This window comes from Bubalus bubalis, chromosome 5, assembly GCF_019923935.1.
Source record: "Bubalus bubalis isolate 160015118507 breed Murrah chromosome 5, NDDB_SH_1, whole genome shotgun sequence".
Classification (NCBI taxonomy): domain Eukaryota; kingdom Metazoa; phylum Chordata; class Mammalia; order Artiodactyla; family Bovidae; genus Bubalus; species Bubalus bubalis.
In genome coordinates this window covers 29,374,791-29,401,154 of record NC_059161.1, presented here as the reverse complement: position 1 = coordinate 29,401,154, position 26,364 = coordinate 29,374,791, and the positions used below count along the sequence as shown (strand labels likewise).

Here is a 26,364-nt window from a genome sequence, read left to right as displayed (position 1 = left end):
CCAGAAGCAGACAAGTTGAGGTAGATGGCTCTCCCAAGATCATGGATGAAGATCTTTGTCTCCAATATGAAACTATTCGATTTGTCTTTGCGCCACTAGCTTTTTTCCTCTGTAAATGCACAGGGAGACAATGGTCCTTAAAGCACAGGAACACAATGTCCTTAACTCTGGCAACTGCCACTAAATCTACCACTAAGGCCACAGTTGCACAACAAAAGTCCCTAGAATTTCTTGCTAAAGTGGTTTGGATAACAGAATTGCTTTCAATTACTGGCAAAACAAGCCATAAGTTTATGCCACAGCAAATACCTCCTGCTATACCTGGATCAATCCCTCTGATCCTGGAGGAAACACAGGAAATTAACAAAGAAGCCACTTGACTTAAGACAGGTTAATGCCCCTTTGGGTACATTCTTTGCTTTATTAGATACCAACTTGGCTGGTTCCCAGGGAGCCTTAAGGAGCATTCTAGTCTCTTGGTATTATCCAACTGACAGTCGTCATCATACTCTCCCTGGTGGGCTGTAATCTCTCAAGGGTCTTAAATTCATGTTTGTAGTCATCAGCAATACAAATAAGATGAACAGCAAAAACAATTCTTTCACAGACCAGACTCATAACCTATGAGTTTCACGCCCAGACAAAAACAACAGCCTTGATGGTGACCAAGAGTGGTGCTTACACCAAATTTTTGGTTAAACTCTCCTGTATGAGAAGATGGCCAAAAGGGGGGAAGGGTGTTAATTAAGCAAGGAGACCATTAGACTGAGGTAGCTCTAATAATTTACAGCCTTACATAAGTAAACCAAACCTAAGCCTGCAAACGCCTCAAGATTAGGAAATCAAACCTAAGGACAACCAATAACCAACAGCCAGTCAGGCTTTTCCAAATAAAGCAAATACTAAAGTTATAACTGATCAAATAATTTTTCTGCTTTGCTTTTCTCCATAAAAATCTTTCACTCCAGCTCCTGTTGATGGAGCACTCCTAACCACTTCCAGTTTGGCAGTGCCCAATTCAATTAGATTTTTGCTCAAATAAACTATTAAAATTTAAAAGGAAAGAAAAAAGTTATGACAAATGAAATCAATACAATTTCAAATTAAAGTTTAAATTTCTAATATGGCAAAATGTCAAGAGACAGTACAAAATAAACAAAAGCTCAGTAATTAAAAAAAAATAAAAGGGTCCTGAGCCCACCAGAAAGTTTAAACAAGACTAAAAACAAAAACCCCCACTAGCTCAGTAGATGGTCTGATGTGATCCTAATTCCATTTTACACTCCACCACTTCTGATACAACCTGAATTGCCGAATTAAGTCTGTGGTTTTTTGGTTTTATAAGAAAATCAGGAAGGAAATACTCAACTGTTCAGTCTGGCAAGGTACCTCATTTTGCCTCTCTAAACTTTAATTTCCCTAGTGGGTTATGAGACCTTCAAAGGTCCTGCTAACTCTAGGATTCTGACTCTCCACCTCCCTCCAAATCTTCCAGCTCTGACACCTCCATATTGTTCAACATGGGAGAAGGGACCCTTTACAACTTGGCCCCAAACTAACTGCCTAGTTGCTCATTCTCACTCTCTTGTCACACTGTATCCCACCCACTAATGATCTATCCCATGGACAGAGGAGCTTGGTGGGCTACAGCCCATAGGGTCACAAAAGAGTCAGATGCAACCATGCGATTAAATAACAACAATGATCTACCCACGTAACAGTATACCAGTTTAGGGACTTCGCTGATGATCCAGTGGTTAGGACCCTGTGCTTTCACAGGTTCTGTCCCTGGTGGGGAAATAAGATCCCACACGCCTCACAGTGCAGCCAAAACAAAAAACAAAAGAGTATACCAGGTTCTAATCATGGGTAGCTCCCTTTTTTCTTATCAGATGTAAGTCCTTAGTTAAATTACTTCCTCTCTAATCTTTCATTTTATTGCATGTAAATGGTCATAATGCTTACCACGTATGAGAGGCTGTGGTGAGGATTTACTGAGTTAGTGATGACTGCTTAGAGCTCTGCATGCACACAGCAGTATGAGCGCTCTTGTGCATACCTGCTCCTACTGAGGACACCTTTCTGTACTTCCCTGATTGGCCTTCAAGGATTAGTGAGATCCAAAGTTAACCTCCTGCTCTGCAGCTGTTCTTGACAACCCCACCCCACCCCATAAGCATTCATTAGTTTCTTAGTTGTGTATTTCTAAACCTCTTTTACTACGATGTCTGTCTCAAACCTCTTCACTCAGTATTATAACCACTCATTTACTGGACTCTTAAAAGTCTAAGACTGGATTCATCTTTGTAAACAGAGTCTAGCCATGGTGCCCAATGTATAATGGATGTGTGCCTCCAAGAAATTATTGACTTGAATTATGCAAGCAACTGAAATTGATGCCTAAGAAAGTACACCAAGCTCAATAAAATGAAGGTAATTACCTACATTCAGTATCTAAGAGTGAAATGAAAATTTCTTTTTTTTTTTTCAATGCCATTCTCCCAAATCTTCCCACCATCAGAAAATTTCTGATAAAATATGACTTTGTTGGAAACTGCAAAGTATGTCTTTCTTCTTTAATGTTTCATTAGTTATTCAAGAAAAACAATGGCTGTTCTAAGCCAAGATTCTAGGACTTCGACACATTTTAACCTGACTGGATAATCACTGGCAACTGTAAAAACAAAAACACTTCATGGATCCTGTCATCTACAACCTTGTAGAAGATTTTTTAAACAGACATTTTCTGGGATGAAAGAAAAGCATAAGTGAACATGAAGTCACTTGGTCGTGTCCAACTCTTTGCGACCCCATGGACTGTAGCCTGCCGGGCTCCTCTGTCCATGGGATTTTCCAGACAAGAATACTGGAGTGGGTTGCCATTTCCTTCTCCAGGAGATCTTCCCCACCCAGGGATCGAACCCAGGTCTTCTGCATTGTAGACAGACACTTTACCGTCTGAGCCACCAGGGAATGTAATGAAAGAAAAAGCACCACTATAACACACAACACAATGCTTTAAATATCTAACAAAGTCCAGAGTCTTTGGATGCATTATTCTATTTCATTCAAAATTCTTGTAACTGTGAAGACCTACATCAGCGGCTCTCAGCTGGGACAATTTTGTCCCCCAAGGGACATTTTTGGTTGTCACAATTGTGGGTAGGGATGAAGCTTACTGCCACTTGGTGAGCAGAGGCCAGGGATGCTACTAACATCCTACAATGCATAAGACAGTCCCCACAACAAAGAATTATCTGGCCTCAAATATGAATAGTACCAAGGTTGAGAAAATCCAGCTTACATTATTTCCTTGACTGCTTTCCTTTCGTTTGCAAATCCAACGTGCTAATTTTAAGCTGCAATTCAAATGTGGAATCCTTAAAGTCACTACTCTTCCTTATTACTAATATATCACTTCAGGGACTTCTCTGGTGGTCTGGTGCTTAAGAATCTGCCTTGCAATGCAGGAGATGCGGGTTCAATCCCAGGTCCGGGAAAATCCCATGTGCCACAAAGCAACTAAAGCCCCTGTGCCACAACTACTGAGCTGTAGTTGTGTCCATAGGAGTGCATGCATCCATGCACTCCAAAACCTACATGCCATAACTAGAGAGCCTGAGTGCCTGCCACAAATATTGAAGCCCTAGTACTCTTGGAGAAGGAAATGGCAACCCACTCCAGTACTCTTGCCTGGAAAATCCCATGGACGGAGGAGCCTGGTAGGCTGCAGTCCATGGGGTCGATAGGAGTCGGACACGACTGAGCGACTTCACTTTCACTTTTCACTTTCCTGCATTAGAGAAGGAAATGGCAACCCACTCCAGTGTTCTTGCCTGGAGAATCCAAGGGATGGGGGAGCCTGGTGGGCTGCCGTCTCTGGGGTCGCACAGAGTCGGACACGACTGAAGCGACTTAGCAGCAGCAGCAGTACTCCTGAGCCCAGGAGCTACAACTACCGAGCTGAGAGCCACAACTAGAGAGTGTGTGCACCCCAACGAAGACCCCATGTGCTGCAACTAAGACTTGATGCAGCCAAATAAATGAATAAATATTTTAAAATATGTATTTATCACTTCATAAAAATCTCTGAATAACACCAAAACTTACGGGAAAAAAAAAAAGGTCAACTTTTATAGATTCGACCGAGAGGAAGCTAGGATCAAAAATGTTCTGATGTCATTTGATTTTGGAAAACATGACAGAAAGGGAAACCACACACAGCTTTTTATATGTGCTTTGCCATGTCAATAGCAGGATCAAAGTACTTGCAGACAACACTGTTTTATAGTTTTTGAATAAATGGTGAAATATATGGGTGAAATATACAGCACAGCTACTCTGACTCTATCAGGTTCACGTCAATGGTAACTACTCCAATTCACGTTAAAATTGTTCCTCAACTCAACAGCTTTCTTTACCCTCAACCTAGAGATTTAAGATGATAGTTCAGTATCACAAATAGATATTTTTCTCACCAAAGTACCATGGTCAGAGAAATGAATAAAACTTCTATTCTGCATAAAGAGCTTAAGGGGGTATTTGCCTTATAACTTTTAGACATTTTAAAGACTGCCTTTAAGAATGACAATATAACTCAACAGCAAAAAAACAACCCATCAGATGCAAAAATGAGTATCTTCAAACTTGAACAGACATTTCTCCAAGGAGGATACAAATGGCCAAGGTGCACATGAAAACATGCTAAACATGACTGTTAGAGAAATTCAAATCAAAACAAGATACCATTTCATACTCATTGCTGCTGCTGCTGCTAAGTCACTTCAGTCGTGTCCAACTCTCTGCAACCCCACAGACAGCAGCCCACCAGGCTCCTCTGTCCCTGGATTCTCCAGACAAGAATACTGGAGTGGGTTGACATATCCTTTTCCAATGCGTGCATGCATGAAAAGTCGCTTCAGTCATGTCCAACTCTGTGCAACCCTATGGACAGCAGCCCACCAGGCTCCTCCGTCCACAGGATTCTCTAGGCAAGAATATTGGAGCGGGTTGCCATTTCCTTCTCCATCATACTCATTAGAATGCCAATTATAAAAAATAGAATATAACTATGTTGGCTGGGATGGAACGAAACCAGAACTCCTGTGCACTGTTGGTGGAAAAGTAAATGGTATAGACACTGTGGAAAATAGTATGGTAGTTCCTTAAAAAATTACAATTGCCACAACCATTCAGCAATTCCACTTCTGGATATATAACCAAAAGAACTAAAAGCAGGGGTCAAACAGATATTTGTTCACCCACATTCATCGCATGTTTAATAGCCAAAAAGTAGAAGTAACCCAAGGGTACAGAGACAGACCACTTTATAAACAAAACGTGGTATCAATATACAATGGAATTTTATTGAGCCTTAAAAGGGAAGAAAATTCAGGCATATGCTAAAACTTGGATGAACTCTGAGGATATTATGCTAAATGATATAAGCTATTTACCAAAGGGGAATATTGTACGGCTCAATTCTTATGAAGTAACGAGCAGTCAAATTTATAAAGACAGAAGGAATGATGGCACTGCCTGGGGCTGGGGAAGAAGAGAATGAAGAGTTCTTGTATAACGGAAAGATGAAAGGGTTCTGGAGATGAATAGTGGTGACTGCTGCACAACAAGGTAATGTACTAATGTCACTAAAGTGTATACTTAAATGGTTAAAATGGTAAATTTCATGTTATCTATACACATACACTGGGCCACCTGACCTGCCTCCTAAGAAATCTGTATGCAGGTCAAGAAGCAACAGTTAGAACCAGACAAGGAACAAGGGACTGGTTCAGAATTGGGAAAGGAGCACATCAAGGGTTTATTTAACTTACATGCAGAGTACATCATGAGAAATGCAGGGTTAGAAGAAGCACAAGCTGGAATAAAGATTGCCAGGAGAAATATCAGTAACCTCAGATATGCAGATGACACCTCCTTATGGCAGAAAGCAAAGAGGAACTAAAGAGCCTCTTGATGAAGGTGAAAGTCGAGAGTGAAAAAGTTGGCTTAAAACTCAACATTCAAAAAATGAAGTTCATGGCATCCAGTCCCATCACTTCATGGCAAACAGATGTGGAAACAATGGAAACAGTGAGAGATATTATTTTGGGGGGCTCCAAAATCACTGCAGATGGTGACTGCAGTCATGAAATTAAAAGACGCTTGCTCCTTAGAAGAAAAGCTATGACCAACCTAGACAGCATATTAAATAAACAGAGACATTACTTTGCCAACAAAGGTCCATCCAGTCAAAGCTGGTTTTTCCAGTAGTCATGTATGGATGTGAGAACTGGACCATAAAGAAAGCTGAGAGATGAAGAATTGATGCTTTGAACTATGGTGTTGGAGAAGACTCTTGAGAATCCCTTGGAATGCAAAATCAAATCAGTTAATCCTAAAGGAAATCAGTCCTGAATATGAATATTCATTGGAAGGACTGATGCTGAAGCTGAAGCTCCAATACTTTGACCACCCGATGCAAAGAGCCGACTCATTGGAAAAGACCCTGATGCTGGGCAAGACTGAAAGCAGGAGAAGGGGACAGAAGACGAGATGGTTGGATGGCCTCACCAACTCAATGGACATGAGTTTGAGCAAGCTCCAGGAGTTGGTGATGGACAGGGAAGCCTGGCATGCTGCAGTCCATGGGGTGGCAAAAAGTCAGACACAAGTGAGCGAATGAACTGAACACAGACACACAAAACCTAAGAAGTAAAATACAAAATGAACTGTACTTCTCTTTGTTCCTTAGAAACAAATGGAGAGATTCCAAACCAGTCAATGTAACAAGCTACGTGCTGGGTCTTGTCAGTAAGACTCTGCTGAATCGAGGCCCCACAACCTGGCTTATATAAGGCTCTGCTGAATCGAGGCCCCACAACCTGGCTCATCAAGGTAAAGGTGCCCCAGAAATAATTTCAGAGAAATGAGTCAGCTCTAACTGGTGATTCTACAACTATCTGGAAAGAAATAGGGAAAGCATTATAGGTCTTGACTATATAAATTATAAATTAAACTCTTTAGACCAAAAGTCAATGAAAAGTTAGTTTAAATTCTTGGTATTTAGGATACTTATTGAGAAAGACTGTATTAATATATTAATGAGTGAAAATGCATTTTTAAATTATGGAACCAATATTTTAATGTCAATTTTGTTTTGTCCACATATTTCTTCTATCATTAGAAACCACAAAGACTTCTAATGGGAAAAGATCTGATTTTAAAAATATGATGATTAACTTAAATAGTGAAACCGACAGAAGTTTTGTCTCCTTTTCTTTCAACATTTATCTGTTTTTTCCTAATTGAAGTATAATTGATTTACAATGTTTGTTAGTTTTAGGTGGACAGCAAAATAATTCAGTTATTTATATTCTCTTTTTCAGATTCTTTTCCCCTGTAGGTTATTACAAGATATTGAATATAGTTCCCTGTGCTATACAGTAGGTCCTTACCGTTTATCTATTTTATATACAGTAGTATTTATTTGTTAATCCTAAACTCTTTATTTATCCCTCCCCCGTTTGGTAGCCATATGTTTGTTTTCTATGTCTTTGAGTCTATTTCTGTTTTATAAATAAATTCATTTATATCATCTTTTTAGATTCTACACATAAGTGATAAAAGATACTGTCTTTCTCTTTCTGACTTACTTCACTTAGTATAGTAATCTCCAGGTCTGACTGTGTTGCTTGCTGGCTGAGTAATACTCCATGGGGGTGTGTGTGTGTGTGTGTGTGCACACGCACATGCATATGCCTATGTGTAACCTTTACCTTAAGAGACACAGCTAGAAGCAGAAAGAAAGCCATAATCCACCAGCAATAATTTTTCTTTACACTGCAATTAGTTTCTACTAATATAAAAAATAAATAATTTATTTTCTAAGGATTTCTAAGTATAATAGAAAATCTACTCTTCAAAAATTAACTTTTCTGGGTTTTAGTTTCCACCTAGCCTTTACCTATGAGCATTTGTAAATATCAAGCATGCTTAAACCTTAGGTACTTTCTCTGCCTTATACGTAGATAAGATTAAACAGGTGTAGAGTTCATGGTCACTAAAGTAGTGGTAAATTCAACTGCAGTATTAAAATAATTGATTTTATTTATCTTCCTATTCTAAAGTCCAATAGTTTACATAAATGAAGGAAAAAACAAAATTACTAAGGACAATTTTTTAAAGAGCACCTTATTTTGATGGAAAATACTATTTAAAATTGAGCTTAAATATGCTATCTGTAGCATATGTGTAGCTTGGTAACAAAAAAATTAAGTACAAGTGACTCTTCTGGGTGCAATTACAGCTGAAGTTAATGTTTTAAGCTTATTACTGACACTATTTTTTAGCAGAATTAAATACAAGGAATATGCAAATAGTTAATCTATAGAACAACAGCTAGATAAGTAAAGGTTTCTTCCCCAAAAGCCTACAGGAATATTATTCAGTCTTAAAAAGGAAGACAATTCTGACATTTGCTACAATATAGATGAATCTCTAAAACATTGTACTAAGGGAAATAAGCCAGACATAAAAGGACAAATATCGTATTATTCCATTTTTATGAGTTACCTAGAATAGTCAGACTCAGAGAGACAAAAACTAGAATGGTGGTTACCAGGGACTAGGGGAGAGAAGAATGGGACTAGGGAAGAGAAACCATTATTGTCTAATGATTACAGAGTTCCAGTTTGGGAAGATGAAAAAGTTCTGGAGATGACTGGTGGTGGTAGTTGTACAACAAAGTAAATATACTCAATGCCTCTGAACTGTACACTTGAAAACAGTTAAAATGGTAATTTTATGCTATGTATATTTTACCACAATTTTTTAAAAATTGAAGGCTTACAAGTTTAGGCATTAAAAACATATTTGGAGGACCTTCCTGGTGGTCTAGTGATTAAGAATCCATTTTGCAATCCAGAAGACACAGGTTCAATCTCTGGTTGGGGAACTAAGATCCCACATGCCCTCGCACCACAACTAGAGAGTCCATGAGCAACTAAGCCCTCGCACACCACAACTAGAGAGTCCATGAGCCACAACAACAAACGGATCCCTCATGCCACAACTAAGACCCAATACAGCCAAATAAATAAATACTGAATAAATATTTTTAAGAAACTATAGGTTGGTGGTTTCAAATCTTAGTGTTCTAATAACAATAGCAAAAACTGGCTATTGGAAAAAAACTGGAAAGGGGCTAAGCTCTTATAAATATATTACTAAGAACTGCGTGGCATATTTGCTGATGGGCTTCATGGGGCTCTAAAAAACTTTCAAGTTAATTTTAAGATGATGGGGTAGCAGAAAACTAGTCACAAAGTGCAGCTTATTATTTTTTCTTTTAAACAGATTTGGGAGTGGGGCAGGTATGTGATCAGATTCTGCATGGACAGATTCATAGCGGAAAAAAAAATTTGTAGCAGATAAAGTGGGAAAATTACTTATGTATATATTCTCACTGTAGCCTTTCCTCTAGGGTCAAAAGTACCTTTAGCTTAAATTCCAAAAAGCCTCAGCCTGCAGTGTCATTACATTTTTGGCAATGTAAGACTCACAAAACCTTAAAACTCACAAAACCTGATACTCAGGTAACTCAAAGCAAAGAGCATCAAACATGAAGGCATCCTAGAAGTGACAGGCAGATAGAACACATGTGCCTAAGGAACAAGACATCGTTTTGTAAGGCAGCAAAGCCCTTAGAACACCCATGGGATGGATGTATCATTCAAGGGACAAACTGAGGAGAAATCTAAACTGCTAGTTATTACAGTGGATTTATTTCCTCAACTACACACAGTATAAAACTAGATCTACTTCTTGTATGAACAACTAAATGGTTTAAAAGGCATAAACCAAGAAAGCATATGGATCAAGCGAAACCATTTTGCTGTTGTTGTTTTTAAATTCCCAAATGGTTATGAACAAATGCTGTAGTCTTTACCAAACCCACAAGTAAATTTGAACTTTGGGTTTTGCCTTTCTCCAATTTAACTTTGGAGCTAATTGCAACTCTTTCCTATCCAGATTTTTAAAAAGAGGCTTGCTATTTTCCACTTCTAAACTCTTTATTAAGGTAGCTTCATACTCAAGAGGTTACCAGGGCACCTAACTCCCACTAGGAAGCCTAAAGCCACCCACTGTTTGATGCATGTGTTTATTTATAAATGACTTCACATTACTCACTAAAAAACCCCAGCCTCAAGTCCTTCCTCTTAAACAACTCCTCTGCGATTTCTTCCAATGGAAACAAACAAAAGCGGCACTCCAAATGGATCCAACTACCATGACACAGCACATTCAGGAGAGGAGTGTGCCCTTCCCCAGGATCAAAAACAACACTCAAAGGGTCACAGAACTCCCCAGTTTTGGTTACATAAATCGCATCTAGAAATAAGACAAGTATCTATTAAATGTGTGTCTTATTCTAATTTCAACACCAGAATTCCATGTATTTTAAACACACTTTAAACCTTTATCAAAAGTATTAGCCATCATTTAAAAATTACACCTTCAGATTAAGGGGTTGAGGTGTTGTTTTTTTTTTTAATTAAAAAATATCACTCAGTTAAGATGACATAATTTTCTTCTTAGAAGGTTAATTTATTAGAGACTTACACATTAAAGGTTTTCAACAACTGAGACATTCCCTTGGCCACTTTGGAAATCAACATGCATTTTAATATTTTAGGCTGATCAATCCTAAATTTGAAAAAGACAGACTCAGCAAAGACTATATTTTAAGTCTTGGGACTTTATGAAAAGTCCCAAGAGGTTTTTTCATTAATCGGTAATGTCAAAAGAATAGAAGGGTCATGAGAATTAATAAAAATAATGGGTGCTATTCTCTAAAAAAAGAAAATGAAAAACACTAAATATGAATGCACAAATTACTCCATGACATTCCATCTTGATAGAGTTCATTTCTAAAACTGTGCTGTCCAACAGAAATTTAATAGAAGACAAAAATGTAATTTAAAGTAGCCACACCTTAAAAAGTAAGAACAGGTGAAATTTAATAATGTATCTTATTTAATGTAATACACTCAAAATGTCATTTCAACATGCAGTCAACATAAAAACTAGTAACTTTGTTTTGCTGTATCTTCAAAATTTTGTATTTTTTTAAAATAGTTCCACTGAGATAATAATTTCATACCATAAAACTGACCTATTTAAAAGTATACAATTAATAGTTTTTAGTATATTTATACAATTATACAACCATCACCATAATGTAACTTTGGTACATTTGCATTGTTCAAGAAAAAAAAAATGCATACCTATTAGCAGCACAACCCATTATCTTCCATCCTCAGCCCAAGGTAACCATTAATCTAATCTACTTCCTGCCTCTGTAATGACCTATTCTGGACATTTTACATAAAGAGAATCATATAATATGTGGTCCTTCCTACCATCTTCTGCCACTAAGCATTTTTTTTAGGTTCATCGTGTTATAGCGTGGATCAGTACTAGCGCACAGACTAGCCAAATCTCAAGAGCTCAACAGCCACACGTGGCTAGAGTATACAGTAATGCACAACTGAGTTCTAGAACCAGAAAGCTCCCCAATAAATAAGCACATCATCCTTAAACAAGAGGCCATGTTAAAGCCTTAGAAAAGACGCTGATTCTGGGAAAGACTGAAGGCAGGAGGAGAAGGGGACGACAGAGGACAAGATGGCTGGATGGACGAGATGGCTGGATGGCATCACCGACTCAATGGACATGAGTCTGAGCAAGCTCTGGGAGATGGTGAAGGGCAGGGAAGCCTGGCGTGCTGCAGTCCATGGGGCCGCGAAGAGTTGGACATGACTGAGCGACTGAACAACAAGAACATGTTAAAGCCATTACAGTACTTAAAAGAAACGCCATTTATGAGAGGTAACACTTCAGAGGTTTAGCACATTTTAAAATAATTGTTACTGATGGTCCAGTGGTTAGGAATCTGCCTGCTAATGCAGGGGACACGGGGGTTCAATCCTTAGTCCAGGAAGATTCCACATGCTGCAGGGCCAACTAAGCCCCATGTGCCACAACTACTGAGCCCACGCTCTAGAGCCCTCAAGCAGCAGCTACTGAAGCCAAGAGCCCCAGAGTCCATGCTGTGCAACAACATAAGCCACTGCAACTAGAGAGTAGTCCCAACTCATTACAACTATAGAAAGCCCGAGAACAGCAATGAAGGCCTAGCACAGCCATAAATACGGAAATAAATATTTTCTCAAATAAATTAATAATTGTTACAATATACACAAAAAATCATTAAGAAAAACTAACGGAAAAGTGTTATTTTGTTAAAGTCACGTAAGTTCTCATTTTAATTCCAGACAGCTCTAGTAAGTGAGCAGACTGATCCCTGAAAACATACATTTCCACTTCAAGAGTACAGAGGAATAAATAGACAAAGTAGAACTTAGTTCTTGGGTACCTATCACTTTAAAATTTAAAAACTATCTTTGTTGATAAGTTTAAAAAAAAAAACAAACCACCATCCTTTATTTGGGATTGTACCAGCAATTCACACAAGTTTAAAACAATTTTTCGTTTTTCTAATTTAATGGGATTAAGAAAAACTCAAAAGGTTATTAACCAAGTCAAATTCTAAAATGTCCTCTGGACCTCCCTGGTGGTCTAGTGGTTGGGAATCTGCCTGCCAATATACGGAATTCAGGTTTGATCCCTGGTCCAGGATCTAAGATTTCACATGCCGTGGAGCAGCCAAGCCCTGGAGCAGCCAAGCCCGCGCACCACAACTACAGCCCGCACACCCTAGAGCCCATGCTCCGCAACAAGAGAAGCGCCGCAATGAGAAGTCTGTGTGCCACAACCGTGGAGTAGCCCCGCTCACCACAACTAGAGAGAGCCAGTACACAACAACAAAGACCAGGGCAGCAAAAAATAAACACAACTTTAAAAACATAAATAAAAGATTTCAAAAAGTCCAATCTTATTTTACTTGAATTATATATTTTCCAATCTGATTCAAAGAATACATATTATTATCACCATATATTTGAATATATTTTTAATCCATTCTACAACCAAGAGAAGTTTTTTTAAGAGTATGACTCAGATTCTTAGGAAAACCAGTTCTGTTTTGCAAAGTTAATTTTAAAATATATTTCACTTATTATCTTGTATACCTGAAAAGAGAGGTCCCTTTATCCTACAAAGCAGATGTAGGAAAATGTCCCACAGAAGTGACTTTATACAATTTGTAGCAGTATGAAACCCTAATAGTATTTAGTTTAATGAATGACTAATAATTTAAGTAAATAAATTATCAAAGGGTGCTCTTCGCATTTTCTCACGAGAGTAAATCACAAAACTATCCTTTACAGATAAGGGTAAACACTCAGTTTGTACTCGAAGAAACAGATTAAAAAAAAAAAAAAAACTAGGGGGAGAAGGCAGACAATGAAATCTTGGCTAATTCTAAGCTTCAGAAAATGCTACTGTTTATTTTAAAAGGAGAATACACATTTCCCTTTAGTTCTGTGCATGGATGATCCCTTTGTTCAGGGCAGGGTACAATTATACCATGGCTTCTGAGAAAGACCATAGAAAGCCTTCAAGTGAAAACAACTCACAAAAGATAAAAGAGAATAACAAGGTCTCCAAAACCACTCTAAACTTCTACCGTAAGTAAAAAAACAACAACAACACAGGTTTCAATCTCATTCCAAAAGTTTAAAACATAAACAAATTTATAGGCACTTACATTTTCTATATAGCTCTGGCACTTCTAAAGACAAAAATAAATGCACTCCTTTATTTGTGGCTTTAATATTTTGTGACTTCTCAGTGTTTTCTGACCAGGAATTAGGCCATATTTAACTCCCTTATTTGTCAAAGAGGAAAGTTGTGAAAGATGCTATGCACAAAGCAGTCATGACACTAAAAATCTACAATTTAAGCATTTTTGTTTTGACTCTGCTTCTAAATCAAATACAATCTGGCACAGTATTTTTAAGTTTAAAGTTTGTTTAGGGCTTGAAATTACTTTTTGTTAATTTTTAAAGCAACATTTAGAAATTTACATCAAAGTTAAATTAAAACTCACAAGATACCAAGTCACAAGTTTATCCCCCTAACCTATTTTTCATTCCTTCCACCTAACAAGCCAAAATAAATCCCAGCACCTCGGTGAAGAGAATGAAAAGGAGCACGGCAGAGAGTTCTTCACTGCAAACAGACTAACAACTAAAAGCAAGTTCCTGGGGAACTCCGATAATTAATTAATTGGGGGGTAACAAATTCCGTATCACCAAATACAGAACATGCTGTGATATACCCAAGCAGCGGTACAGCAGAAGCTATTTTTCCAGCCTTAGTTTCTGAGGGGCAGAAGAGAGAAAGTTACAGTTAAAACAAGAGAGTAATAATGGAAAGATGCACTGAAGAGTGGTGTTCACATCAGCTTCTATTCTTGGCCTCCTGAATTTTTTGAAAGGCTGCCTCCTTGGGAACACACCTGGATTGACCTGCAGCCACTTCCCAGGAGCTCCTCCCCAAATCGGGCCAGCCCCCACGCGTAGGCCCCGCCCCCTGTGCTGAGGGCCGGGCAAAAACGGGCAAAATAAGGAAGCCTCTGGGAGGTGGCAAGCCGCCAACTCAAACTGGATGATTCCAGTTTAGGCTGGTTTGAGTCACAAACAAGCAGTTCCTAGCTCTCCCCATAATATTCAGAGGCACTGGCTGCCCAGGGCACACAATGAACTCTCATTTACGCTCAGCTCTATGTCTACCTCGCTCGTTCTCTTTTCACTAGTAGCAGAGGCTCCTAATGAAAGCAAGGCTCCTAATACAGTCAAAATGGGTCAGCTTAGCACTGGTTTCCAACACCGACTGCCTATTCTGCGCGGAACGCCAACGCTGGCAACACCTACCTACACCTCTCAAAAGCCTTACTGAAATGCTGTACTTAATTAAAAAAAGGAACTAGACCTATTTATAAATTTCCATAATGGAAGTTAAGCCCACCAAAGCAATTAGCAAACACTTCCATCTTCCATATTCAGCATACAAAAAAGGCCTAGCTGGCTAAGGTGATCCCAAAAGACAGAAGTGTGTCGTTTACTGCCCGATAAACTGGAAAGGAATGTTTCCAAAATACCGGCTCTTCAGTATGCCTGCCATTGATGGGAATGCAAAAAACACTACCAACAAAATTAATTAATTAATTAGATGGGGATACTGGATTGGAGAAGGAAATGGCAATCCACTCCAGTGTTCTTGCCTGGAGAATCCCAGGAACAGGGCAGCCTGGTGGGCTGCCGTCTATGGGGTCGCCCAGAGTCGGACACAACTGAAGTGACTTAGCAGCAGCACTCATCTGCTGGGAAAAACTGAAGGCAGGAGGAGAAGGGGACGACAGAGGATGAGATGGTTGGATGGCATCACCGACTCGATGGAGATGAGTTTGAGCAAGCTCCGAGAGATGGTGAAGGAAGCCTGGCATGCTGCAGTCCATGCGGTCGCAAAGAGTAGGACACAACTGAGCGACCGAAGAACAGCAGCTCTTCAAGCACACACCGCTAAACCACCCCACACGTGCTAACCATTCCAAAACTGCGTTAAGGAGGGAATGAGCAAATGTTTATTCCTTTGGAAATTAACAGTACTTAAAGCAGCCCCACTCAAAATGAAGCAAAACAATGTGGATTTTAGATCAGTTTTCTCCAGGACTGCAAATAAACAACAGCAAGCATGTTAGTTCTCCTTCTCCTTCCAAAAAGGTGAATTTTTTAATGCAAACTTAGAGGACTTCCCTGGAGGTGCGGTGGATTTCATAATCCACCTGCCAACTCAGGGGATGGGGTTTGATTCCTGGTCTGGGGGAGGATTCCACATGCCTGGGAGCAACTAAAGCCCTTGCGCCAGGACTACTGAAGCCGGTGCCTTGGGCCTGTACTCCACAAGGGTAGCAGGCACACAATGATCATGAGTGGTCCCCACTGCCCCAACTAGAGAAAGCCTGTGCAAAGCAAGGAAGAAGAGCACGTGTGAGCGCAAGCACACACACACACCAAAATTAATTTTTTTTTTAAAAACTTAAGATACCAATATTTCAGGGAAAGAATAATCATTAAAAAAGTCAAAACCATAGTCAAAAAAGCCATCCATCACAAATAAGAGTTGCAAATTTCAAAATAAAAACTTCATTTAGCAGCTGGAATAGTCCACTGTAACAAATACATTTTATTCATAATACTGATTTTTGGAAAGACATTCTTTTGAAAATTCAGACAATTTCAACTATCTTAAAAAAGTAAAAATGAGGCAGAAGGACAAAAACAATAAAACAGGCCAAGAATGTCTGTGAAATGCAGAAATAAGTCAGATATTTAAAATGCAATGTTTTACTCAAGCTTAAAATAAGAGTGGAAATAGTTTCATGCTAAATAAAAATAAGGGGAAAAAGACAAAGAAAAAAAATCCTAAGAATATTTATTATCCTTGACTTTGGCTTCTTCTAAAGGCTTTTTGACTAAACCTTTACTGTTCCTCCTTGAAAGTCCTCTGAATACATCTAAAACATACATTTCACTTGGTTTTATCCCCCAAATCAATAGATATCTAATCATTGATTTTTACACTGTAGACAGTTTATGTTTCAGTGGTTTCAGAGCACAAGTATCTTCTCTTTACACACTCAAAGAATAATAACCAAAAAAAATCCCATTTCAATTTAAGTGATTCACGTCAAACAGTGCAAAAAAACAAACTTTATCTCCAACTGAATTCAGAAATTATTATTCATTATTTGAACCACCAGGGAAGCCCAAATTATAGATAAGATCACCTTTGATGATAAAATTTCAGACAAATGTGTTTTTATGATTAAGCATTGCAACTATCACCAAAAAAACCCCACTAATTATTAATCCCTTTAACAACTTTAAGAAACTGACTCTTACTTCATGTATGTATCTGTTAAAACTGGTGCCATGTCTGACAGTTTCCAGTATATAATATATATCATAGCAAATTACATAGCCAGGTAATAGTAATAACATGAGAATTCCTTCCCCCAATCAACATTATAAATGAGCATACTTTAAGAGAAGCGAAAAGTACACTGCCACTGTCCGCTTGATACATGCACTGCCACCACGTCTAGCACCTCTTCAGCCTCATCCATACTTTTCCACAAAGCTTCAGACGGACAATACTGAAAATTTTCCTTCATGAGCTTGAAATTCTCTCATAAACTAAACGAACTACAAAACTTCCTTATGAAATTGCAGACAAAAGGATATGTGAATAAAATTCCCCCTCTAAGAAACTGTAATCTAAAACATCTACATCATTCACAAAATTATTAGCAGAATTGATCACACACATTATATATGTGTGTGTGTGTGTGTGTGTGTGTGTGAGATTTTTCAAAAGCTTGTCAGTTTAGGGACTGCCATGCTAACACTTTTTTAGTTAAAAGGGTCACGTTCATTTTACCTTTATCTGTTGTAAAAATTCAGAATTTGTTCAATATTCTAAATAATTACTATGTAACTATAATTCAGGTAAAATATTCTTAAGCTAACAGAAAAAATTAATAAAACTGTAGACAATTTTTGATATATTTTATTCAAAACATATAAAAGAAATACACGTACAAGTTCTACAAATAATACCAGCAATAAGAAATACTTTATAGACTTCCCTGGTGGTTCAGTGGTTGAGACTCTGCCTGCCAATGCAGGGGACAAGGGTTCTATCCCTGGTGTGAGAAGATTCCACATGTCATAGGGCAAGTAAGCCCATGTGCCACAACTACTGAGCCCATACACCCTAGAGGCTGTGCTCTGCAACAAGAGAAGCCATCGCAATAAGCCCTCGTAGTGCAACTGGAGAGTAATCCCTGCTCGCCACAACTAGAGAAAGGCAATGCACAGCAATAAAGACCCAGCACTGCCAAAATGAAATAAATAAAATTTTTAAAATTATTTTTCATTTCCCTTTCAATAAAAAGTAAATTATTCTTTAAACAAACACCACAAGGACTTAACAGGTTAGTTTTTTGACCTGGAAATGATATTGTATGTGTGTCTTTTTCTTCCCCTTCCTATCTCCAAGCTTCGTCTTTATATATTTCAACATATAAACCCAGGCCCTCAACAGTGAAAGCATGGAGTCCTAACCACTAGACTGCCAGGGAATTGCCTATATACAGTTTTTAAATCAACCTATTCCAATTCTTAAAACCTACTTAAGAAGGAAGCTTGCTCTAAAATTCTGATTTCTTCAAACTGGTAAACTAAACACAATTTAAGATGACATGGCTTACTGAAAGCCACAGAGACAAGAGACAGTGAGAGATCACCCACTAGGTCTTTCCAGTAGTCACGTATGGCTGTGAGACTTAGACTATAAAGAAGGCTAAGCACTGAAGAATTGATGCTTTTGAACTGTGGTGTTGGAGAAGACTCTTGACAGTCCCTTGGACAGCAAGGAGATCAAACCAGTCAATCCTAAAGGAAATCAACCCTGAATTCATTGGAAGGACTGACGCTGAAGCTCTGGCCATCTGATGTGAAGAGTAGACTCGCTGGAAAAGACCCTGATGCTGGGAAAGATTGAAGGCAGGAGAAGAAGGGGATGACAGAAGACGAGATGGCTGGATGGCATCACCGATTCAATGGACATGAGTCTGAGCAAGCTCCAGGAGATGGTGAAAGACAGGGAACCCTGGTGTGCTGGAGTCCATGGGGCTGCAGAGTCAGACACGACTGAGTGACTGAACAACAACCAACGACAGTTATTTATATGCTGTTATCTGTGCTTATTATTACATTTGTTTTAAGGGTTTCCATCTAAATTCCTGTTTCTGTGATTAGAAAGAATAAAAGTCTGTAGGTTACTTGACATATTCCTTGGACAAACCAAAAGGAGGAACAAAAAAGAAAAAGGCTGACCCCCAAAGTTTTTAACTTATGTATTTAAAATTTATTGTGAAAAGAAAAGGGCCTCCCTAAATAACCAAGACAGAGAAAGAAATAGACACCCAGTAGCACAGGTCTCAGAGAGGGCAATGGCAACCCACTCCAGTACTCTTGCCTGGAGAATCCCAGGGATGGGAGAGCCTGGTGGGCTGCTGTCTATGGGATCGCACAGAGTTGGACACGACTGAAGCGACTTAGCAGCAGCAGCAGCACAGGTCTCTGCACACAGCAAGTTTGTAACATTAAGCGACCTGCCCCTCATCTTGTCAGCAGCTAAATAAATACTGTGAATATCTTGGCAGAAACAGTTTGTGTATCATTTACAAGGACTTCACAGTGAGACTGTCATCAAGCCCATGTTTGCTCATTTGAAATGCACTGCTAGGGATCTGTTCACCAAAGCTGTAACAATTAAGGGGCACAGAGGATGATTAATTTTCCAGTCAGTCATACAGATAGAATAGAAACCTCTTTTATAGATAAAACCAAGCTATATTTTAACAGAATGGGAAAGACTAGAGATCTCTTCAAGAAAATTAGAGATACCAACGGAACATTTCATGCAAAGATGGGCTCGATAAAGGACAGAAATGGTATGGACCTAACAGAAGTAGAAGATATTAAGAAGAGGTGGCAAGAATACACAGAAGAACTGTACAAAAAAGAGCTTCACGACCAAGATAATCACAATGATATGGTCACTCACCTAGAGCCAGACATCCTGGAATGTGAAGTCAAGTGGGCCTTAGAAAGCATCACTACGAACAAAGCTACTGGAGGTGATGGAATTCCAGTTGAGCTATTCCAAATCCTGAAAGATGATGCTGTGAGTGTTGCACTTCAATATGCCAGCAAATGTGGAAAACTCAGCAGTGGCCACAGGGCTGGAAAAGGTCAGTTTCCATTCCAATCCCAAAGAAAGGCAAGGCTAAAGAATGCTCAAACCACCGCACAATTGCACTCATCTCACATGCTACTAAAGTAATGCTCAAAATTCTCCAAGCCAGGCTTCAGCAATACGTGAACCGTGAACTTCCTGATGTTCAAGCTGGTTTTAGAAAAGGCAGAGGAACCAGAGATCAAATTGCCAACATCCGCTGGATCATGGAAAAAGCAAGAGAGTTCCAGAAAAACATCTATTTCTGCCTTATTGACTATGCCAAAGCCTTTGACTATGTGGATCACAATAAACTGTGGAAAATTCTGAAAGAGATGGGAATACCAGACCACCTGATCTGCCTCTTGAGAAATTTGTATGCAGGTCAGGAAGCAACAGTTAGAACTGGACATGGAACAACAGATTGGTTCCAAATAGGTAAAGGAGTACCTCAAGGCTGTATACTGTCACCCTGTTTATTTAACTTATATGCAGAGTACATCATGAGAAACACTGGGCTGGAAAAAGCACAAGCTGGAATCAAGATTGCTGGGAGAAATAGCAATAACCTCAGATATGCAGATGACACCACCCTTATGGCAGAAAGTGAAGAGGAACTAAAAAACCTCTTGATGAAAGTGAAAGAGGAGAGTGAAAAAGTTGGCTTACAGCTCAACATTCAGAAAACGAAGATCATGGCATCCAGTCCCACCACTTCATGGGAAATAGATGGAGAAACAGTGGAAACAGTGTCAGACTTTATTTTTTTGGGCTCCAAAATCACTGCAGATGGTGACTGCAGCCATGATATTAAAAGACGCTTACTCCTTGGAAGAAAAGTTATGACCAACCTAGATGGCATATTCAAAAGCAGAGACATTGCTTTGCCAACAAAGGTCCATCTAGTCAAGGCTATGGTTTTTCCCGCGGTCATGTATGGATGTGAGAGTTGGACTGTGAAGAAAGGTGATCGCCGAAGACTTGATGCTTTTGAACTGTGGTGTTGGAGAAGACTCTTGAGAGTCCCTTGGACTGCAAGGAGATCCAACCAGTCCATTCTGAAGGAGATCAGCCCTGGGATTTCTTTGGAAGGAATGATGCTGAAGCTGACACTCCAGTACTGTGGCCATCTCATGTGAAGAGTTGACTCATTGGAAAAGACTCTGATGCTGGGAGGGATTGGGGGCAGGAGGAAAAGGGGACGACAGAGGATGAGATGGCTGGATGGCATCACCATCTCGATGGCCGTGAGTCTGAGTGAACTCCAGGTGTTGGTGTTGGACAGGGAGGCCTGGCGTGCTGTGATTCATGGGGTTGCAAAGAGTCAGACACGGCTGAGCGACTGAACTGAACTGAACTGATAACCTGTTGATTTAAAACATTTTTAAAGGACTTGGAATGTCACCATTTCACAATCAAGTTTTAAGGATTACAAAAAAGAACTTATTTCTTCCAAAAGGGCATTGAACATTGTGAATTGACAATAACAACTCAAAATATTACATTTTGAGGGGATTCCCTCGTAGCTCAGCTGGCAAAGAATCTGCCTGCAATGGGGGTGACCTGGGTTCAATGCCTGGGTTGGGAAGATCCCCTGGAGAAGGGAAAGGCTACCCACTCCAGTATTCTGGCCTGGGGAATTCCATGGACTGTATAATCCATAGGGTCACAAAGAGTCAGACACAACTGAGTGACTTTCACTTTCACTTTCCCTGATGGTCCAGTGGTTAAGAATCCACCTTACAATGCAAGGGACACAGGTTCAATCCCTGGTCTGGGAAGATCCTACATTACTCGGAGCAACTAAGCCCCTGCATCACGACTACTGAACCAGTACTCTGAAGCCTGTAAGCCGTAGTTACTGAGCCCATGCACTGCAACTACTGAAGCCGGCATGCCTAGAGCCTGTGCTCCACAACAAGAGAAGTCCCTGCAACGAGAAGTCTGTGCACCCCAACAAAGAGTAGCCCCAACTCGCTGCAGCAACAAAGCCTATGTGCAGCAACAAAGACCCACCACAGCCAAAAAATAAATCTTTTAAAAAAATAACATGTTTTGTAATCAATATAATTATAGAGGAAAGGAGGATATCTGATAAAAGGGGGGATGAACCCCAAGACAATGGATGTGCTCTGAACACCCAAATATTTTATTTCTCTGTACTTGATTCAGTAACAATATAATGACCACTCTTTTAACTATTACATCAATTTTGGTTTCACCTTCCTCTTTACTAAGAATTGTAGCTAAGTATTTCAACGATTTGAATGTGTACTCAGAGAAAGGCAATACACTTATCTGGCTCTGCAGTGTGCACAAAGGAAGACCTACCTGGCCCTGTTCTTACAGAACGGCACCAAAAGGCTCTCCATGTCTTCAAAAAAGTTGATTCTCTTTTTCATAAATCGATATCATCTGAATGTTATTACAATGTCCACTTTTCCCAAGTTAGGCACTCTCAATGTCCAAGTTTTCCTTCTATGCAATACTGAAATTGTCTAACTGCAATCTCTCTTTCCTATTCTAAAGCAGATGCCTTTCTAAAGCACAGATCTCAATAAGCTATTTCCCTTCTCAAAATCCTTCAATGGCTCATCTCTGCATAAAAAATAAAACCCAAAAACATTAGCATGGTTAAGTCATACTAAATTATTTGCTGTTCTCAAAACATTCTTCCACCTACTTGTATCTCTTCAAGTTGTTTCTTCTGCTCACAATGTTCCCTGTCTAGCCCAAAATTCGTATCTCCTTTCTGAAGTTCTACATATCCTTCATAGCTCTAAATCATAAAAATCTTCAGCTCTAAGTATGATTCAGGCAGTTGACACAGGAGAAAATATCCTCTACGGTTATAATTTAGTCTCCACGTAGATTTCCCAAGCTCATCCTGCCTTTGTGGCAGTTATCTTTCTGAATGTAAATATTCAGAAGCATACAACTGTTCCTTTTGATTATGTAAACAGCAATTAGCCCCATCAAAATTCATCAGATCACCTCTGGGTTCAAGTTTTTGAGCCCACAACTCCAAGAGCCAAATCCCAAACCACAAACTCCCACCAAAGTACAATGCCACCCTTCTGAAAGCCATGCATTTCATCTCTAACTTCCACACTTCTTCAATTGGTTGACTTTTCAAAAAGTTTTGATTCAGTGGAGTGCAGTACCATCCCTTTACTGAGGTAGGTTTGGGGAAAATGACTAAAACTTGAGTATCTTAGGCCAACTCTATGCAGAAGAAAGTGAATCATGACAAGATTTTATAATCAATTTATAGAATTCAAATGAATATTGTCAATCCTTTAACTCAACAATACATCAAATGATATCAAAAGAAGTTAAGGGTCTCAACCATGTCTCAGCTGCAAAGCTGGAGCCAGAACCTAACTGTTCCGACTTAAACTGCCTGCTTCACTATAATATGCTACATCTTCCAGAATATTTGAATTACATCTAGATAGATAGATGTATAAATAAATGCTTCCATTTATTGTTTTGAATCAGAAAACTCAGCAGGCATAAAAGGAGGCTTTTATCAATTACATGATCATTTACTTTTCTTAAGTTAATTCTAAGCAGGCAATACTAAAGGAAAAATAATCTGGGCATTTTAATTAGGTCAAAGAATTTGTCTCTTGCAAATTTAAAATACATTTAAATACAAATTTAAATTTAAAACTAGAATGTCTGAGATTAACATGTTGAATAACAGTAAAGAGAAACAGAAAATACTGAAGACTACCAACATCTCAAGTAGTAGCAGTAACAACAGCTAGGAGTTACTGAAGGAGGTATTTAACATATATAGGTATCAAGCTAAGCCCTTTAAGGATTTTTTCATTCTAACCTTCCAAATGACTTTAGGAAACATGGTTCTTATGAAAGACGAGAAAGCTGAGGCCTAGAGAGCTTTAGTAACTTGTCCAAGATTATAAACGTAGTATACTGTCTACCTTGATCTTTTTTTTTAACCTTGACCTATTACTTCAAAACCCATAACCTAGCTTATAAGATGTTTCTTGTTAAGATTATTTTCAATTTATCATTTTCATCTTTGAAAGACAACAACTCTTTTGTAAAAAAAAAAAAAAAGGAAAAAAATCCCAACTAACAAAATTAGCCTACTCACCCTTAGTGAACAGCAAAGACACAAACTGAATTTTAAAGAAAGCTTTCCTACTTGAGTTTATAAATTGATTACCATCTTGATGTTAAAATTAGTTAAAATGTACACGTCAATTTATACATTGATAATAAACATATCAACAATATATTTCACCAATACATCTTTACCCTGACAGCTTTTACAAATTTTCAACCAAATAATAGAAATAGTATACACTAAGAAATTAAAGAACTTTGAAAGTTCATTGTATGGCACAAGATTTGTTTCATACAACTGAAGTTATTGCTTTTCTTCCTTTTTGGCAATTTTAACATTCAGCATCTGAAGGATGAAACAGTATTTGCAAATCATCATTCAGATTCGAGTACTACAGGGCTAATCAAAGTTTCTTCATTCATTATATACATGATCCAAGATTACTTCCCAAAACATTACTGTACTAAAAATCAGTACCACTGATGGTAGCCCATTTGTAACAATTTATTCAAGACCTTGTCTCTGATAACAAAAGACTGTTAACCTACCTGTCACTGCTGGTACTACTGCTGCTGCTGATTGAATCACTACTGGAGGATCTACTTCTAGAGCCGCTGCCGCTAGGGGACCTTGTGGGTCTAGACGCTTGACTAGCCAGCCTCTGAGGAGACTGATTTCTAGACTGGGATGAGTGTGGTGACCGACTCCTGCTGTGCTGGTAATTCCGCTCGGGCCTTCTGCCTCGTACCTCCCGGGTAATGTCATCCCTGTAGGTATCCCTGTGTACCACACTGGGCAGTGTAAACTGCTCCCGAGCCCTAGGTTCGTATCGGGGGTCATGAGCATCAAAACGGTTTGGACTTCGACTCCGAGAAGTATAATAGAGCCCATGTTGTAAAGTCCGCTCTCGAGGATCTCTATAGTAATCCTGATCGTAATGTCTTGTCCGATCAAATCCTCCCGTCCCCCGTTCATGGTGTCCATAGGCACTATGTTCATAAGCACGCTCCCTGTTATCTGAAGCCCTGCATTTAGGAGGAGGGAAAAATATTTAATCAATCAGAAACGGGAAAGCAAATCTAAAAGCAAGTCATGCAAACATTCACTTCAGCATTTTCTTTGTGCAACTGGTCATTTTCTAAACAGCAGTAACCTACTTTAGTAAGCAAACATTAACAAGCTTAACATTTTACTTGACTACAAAACTTATTTCCACAGCTAAGCAATAACTGTTGTAACTGTATATTGGGCTTTCATGACTAGTGTTCTGTAAGTCAGCTGCTCTTTTTATTAGGGATTTTCTGGCTTATATACAGAAATAGACATATGCCATTTCCTTTTTTATTTTAAATTTAATGGAACAAGAAGAGACTTTTATTTTAATATGAAAATGAAACTTTCTATCCTTTCATTGGATTAAAATATATGCCAAACTGTATTTACTTTGCAAATGTATTTCAGGCAAAATTTCCATGATATGTTTTTCACACAGACATGAAAGCCTCATTGCAATGCATGCCCATGTCCCAGCAATAGGAGGGCATTTTTAAAGAAGTATAGAAAAAAATGTTAAGTATAACTTTTTCATATTAACTTTCAATTTCTTGGGTAATTATAACATTAGTAAATTATGTAAATTGCTGTGCCCAAACAATCACACTTAATAATAAAAACAGGATCTTAAAAAAGAAAATCAGACCAAAAACCACTTAGGATATCAAAATATTGGGCTGCCACATGCTATTCTATGATAAATTTAACTAATTAAAGAATAATGGTTATTTTATCTTCTTGTGCTATCAAATTACAAATAATTTTTAAATGCCTAGTCCATAATTCAGTCTGTTAATGTATTACTTAATGGTTAAAAGAAATATATTTGCTTAGGGTTTTAGTTATACTCAAATTGCCTCTGATGAAATAAGGCAACTTTGCGAACTATAAAATTCAGTTTTTAGCAATGGTTTAACTATAAAAGTTTTTTTCTGTAGGGCATGAACACTTGTCAATCTATGAGTACAAAAACTGTTGCATGTACAATTATACACATGCAATTGTATGTTAATATTAAAAACCAATTCCAATCCTACAAAGAAATCTTCAGTTCTCTACTTATTAAGAAAGTTCCTACAACACCAGTTCACTTGAATCTCAAGCATGAGGTTGAGTCTCTTCTCAACCTTACCTTTGGGTCTATCTTTTATCAAAAGTGATTAAGGAACTATGAAAGATACAGAAGAATTAGAATCTCTGCAATGAAGAATATGTGGCAAAAATCTTACAACTAATACTGTGTTTCCAATACATGCTTAGATTCCAAATCTCTCCACTAACCTTCATTTTCACCATCTCACTTAGTAGCAATCATACATTCTCCTAGGCTGTATTTTGTTTTTGCTATTATGAAAAGCAACTGGCATGGCAAAAAAATT

The 26,364-nt window shown here is 38.6% G+C and overlaps 1 protein-coding gene across 3 annotated transcripts in view; it reads right to left on the bottom strand.

The window, feature by feature from the left end:
• The window catches only part of SPEN (spen family transcriptional repressor), a 94,161-nt gene that overhangs the window by 38,509 nt on the left and 29,288 nt on the right, over positions 1–26,364 (bottom strand). For 2 of the 3 annotated variants that reach the window (XM_025285667.3, XM_006079607.4), the window contains exon 3: positions 24,481–24,957. The exons of the other annotated variant lie outside the window; for it this stretch is intronic. In XM_025285667.3, the coding sequence (XP_025141452.2) occupies positions 24,481–24,957 (477 nt within the window). The remainder of the gene's footprint in view (positions 1–24,480; positions 24,958–26,364) is intronic. 3 annotated transcript variants of the gene reach the window in all.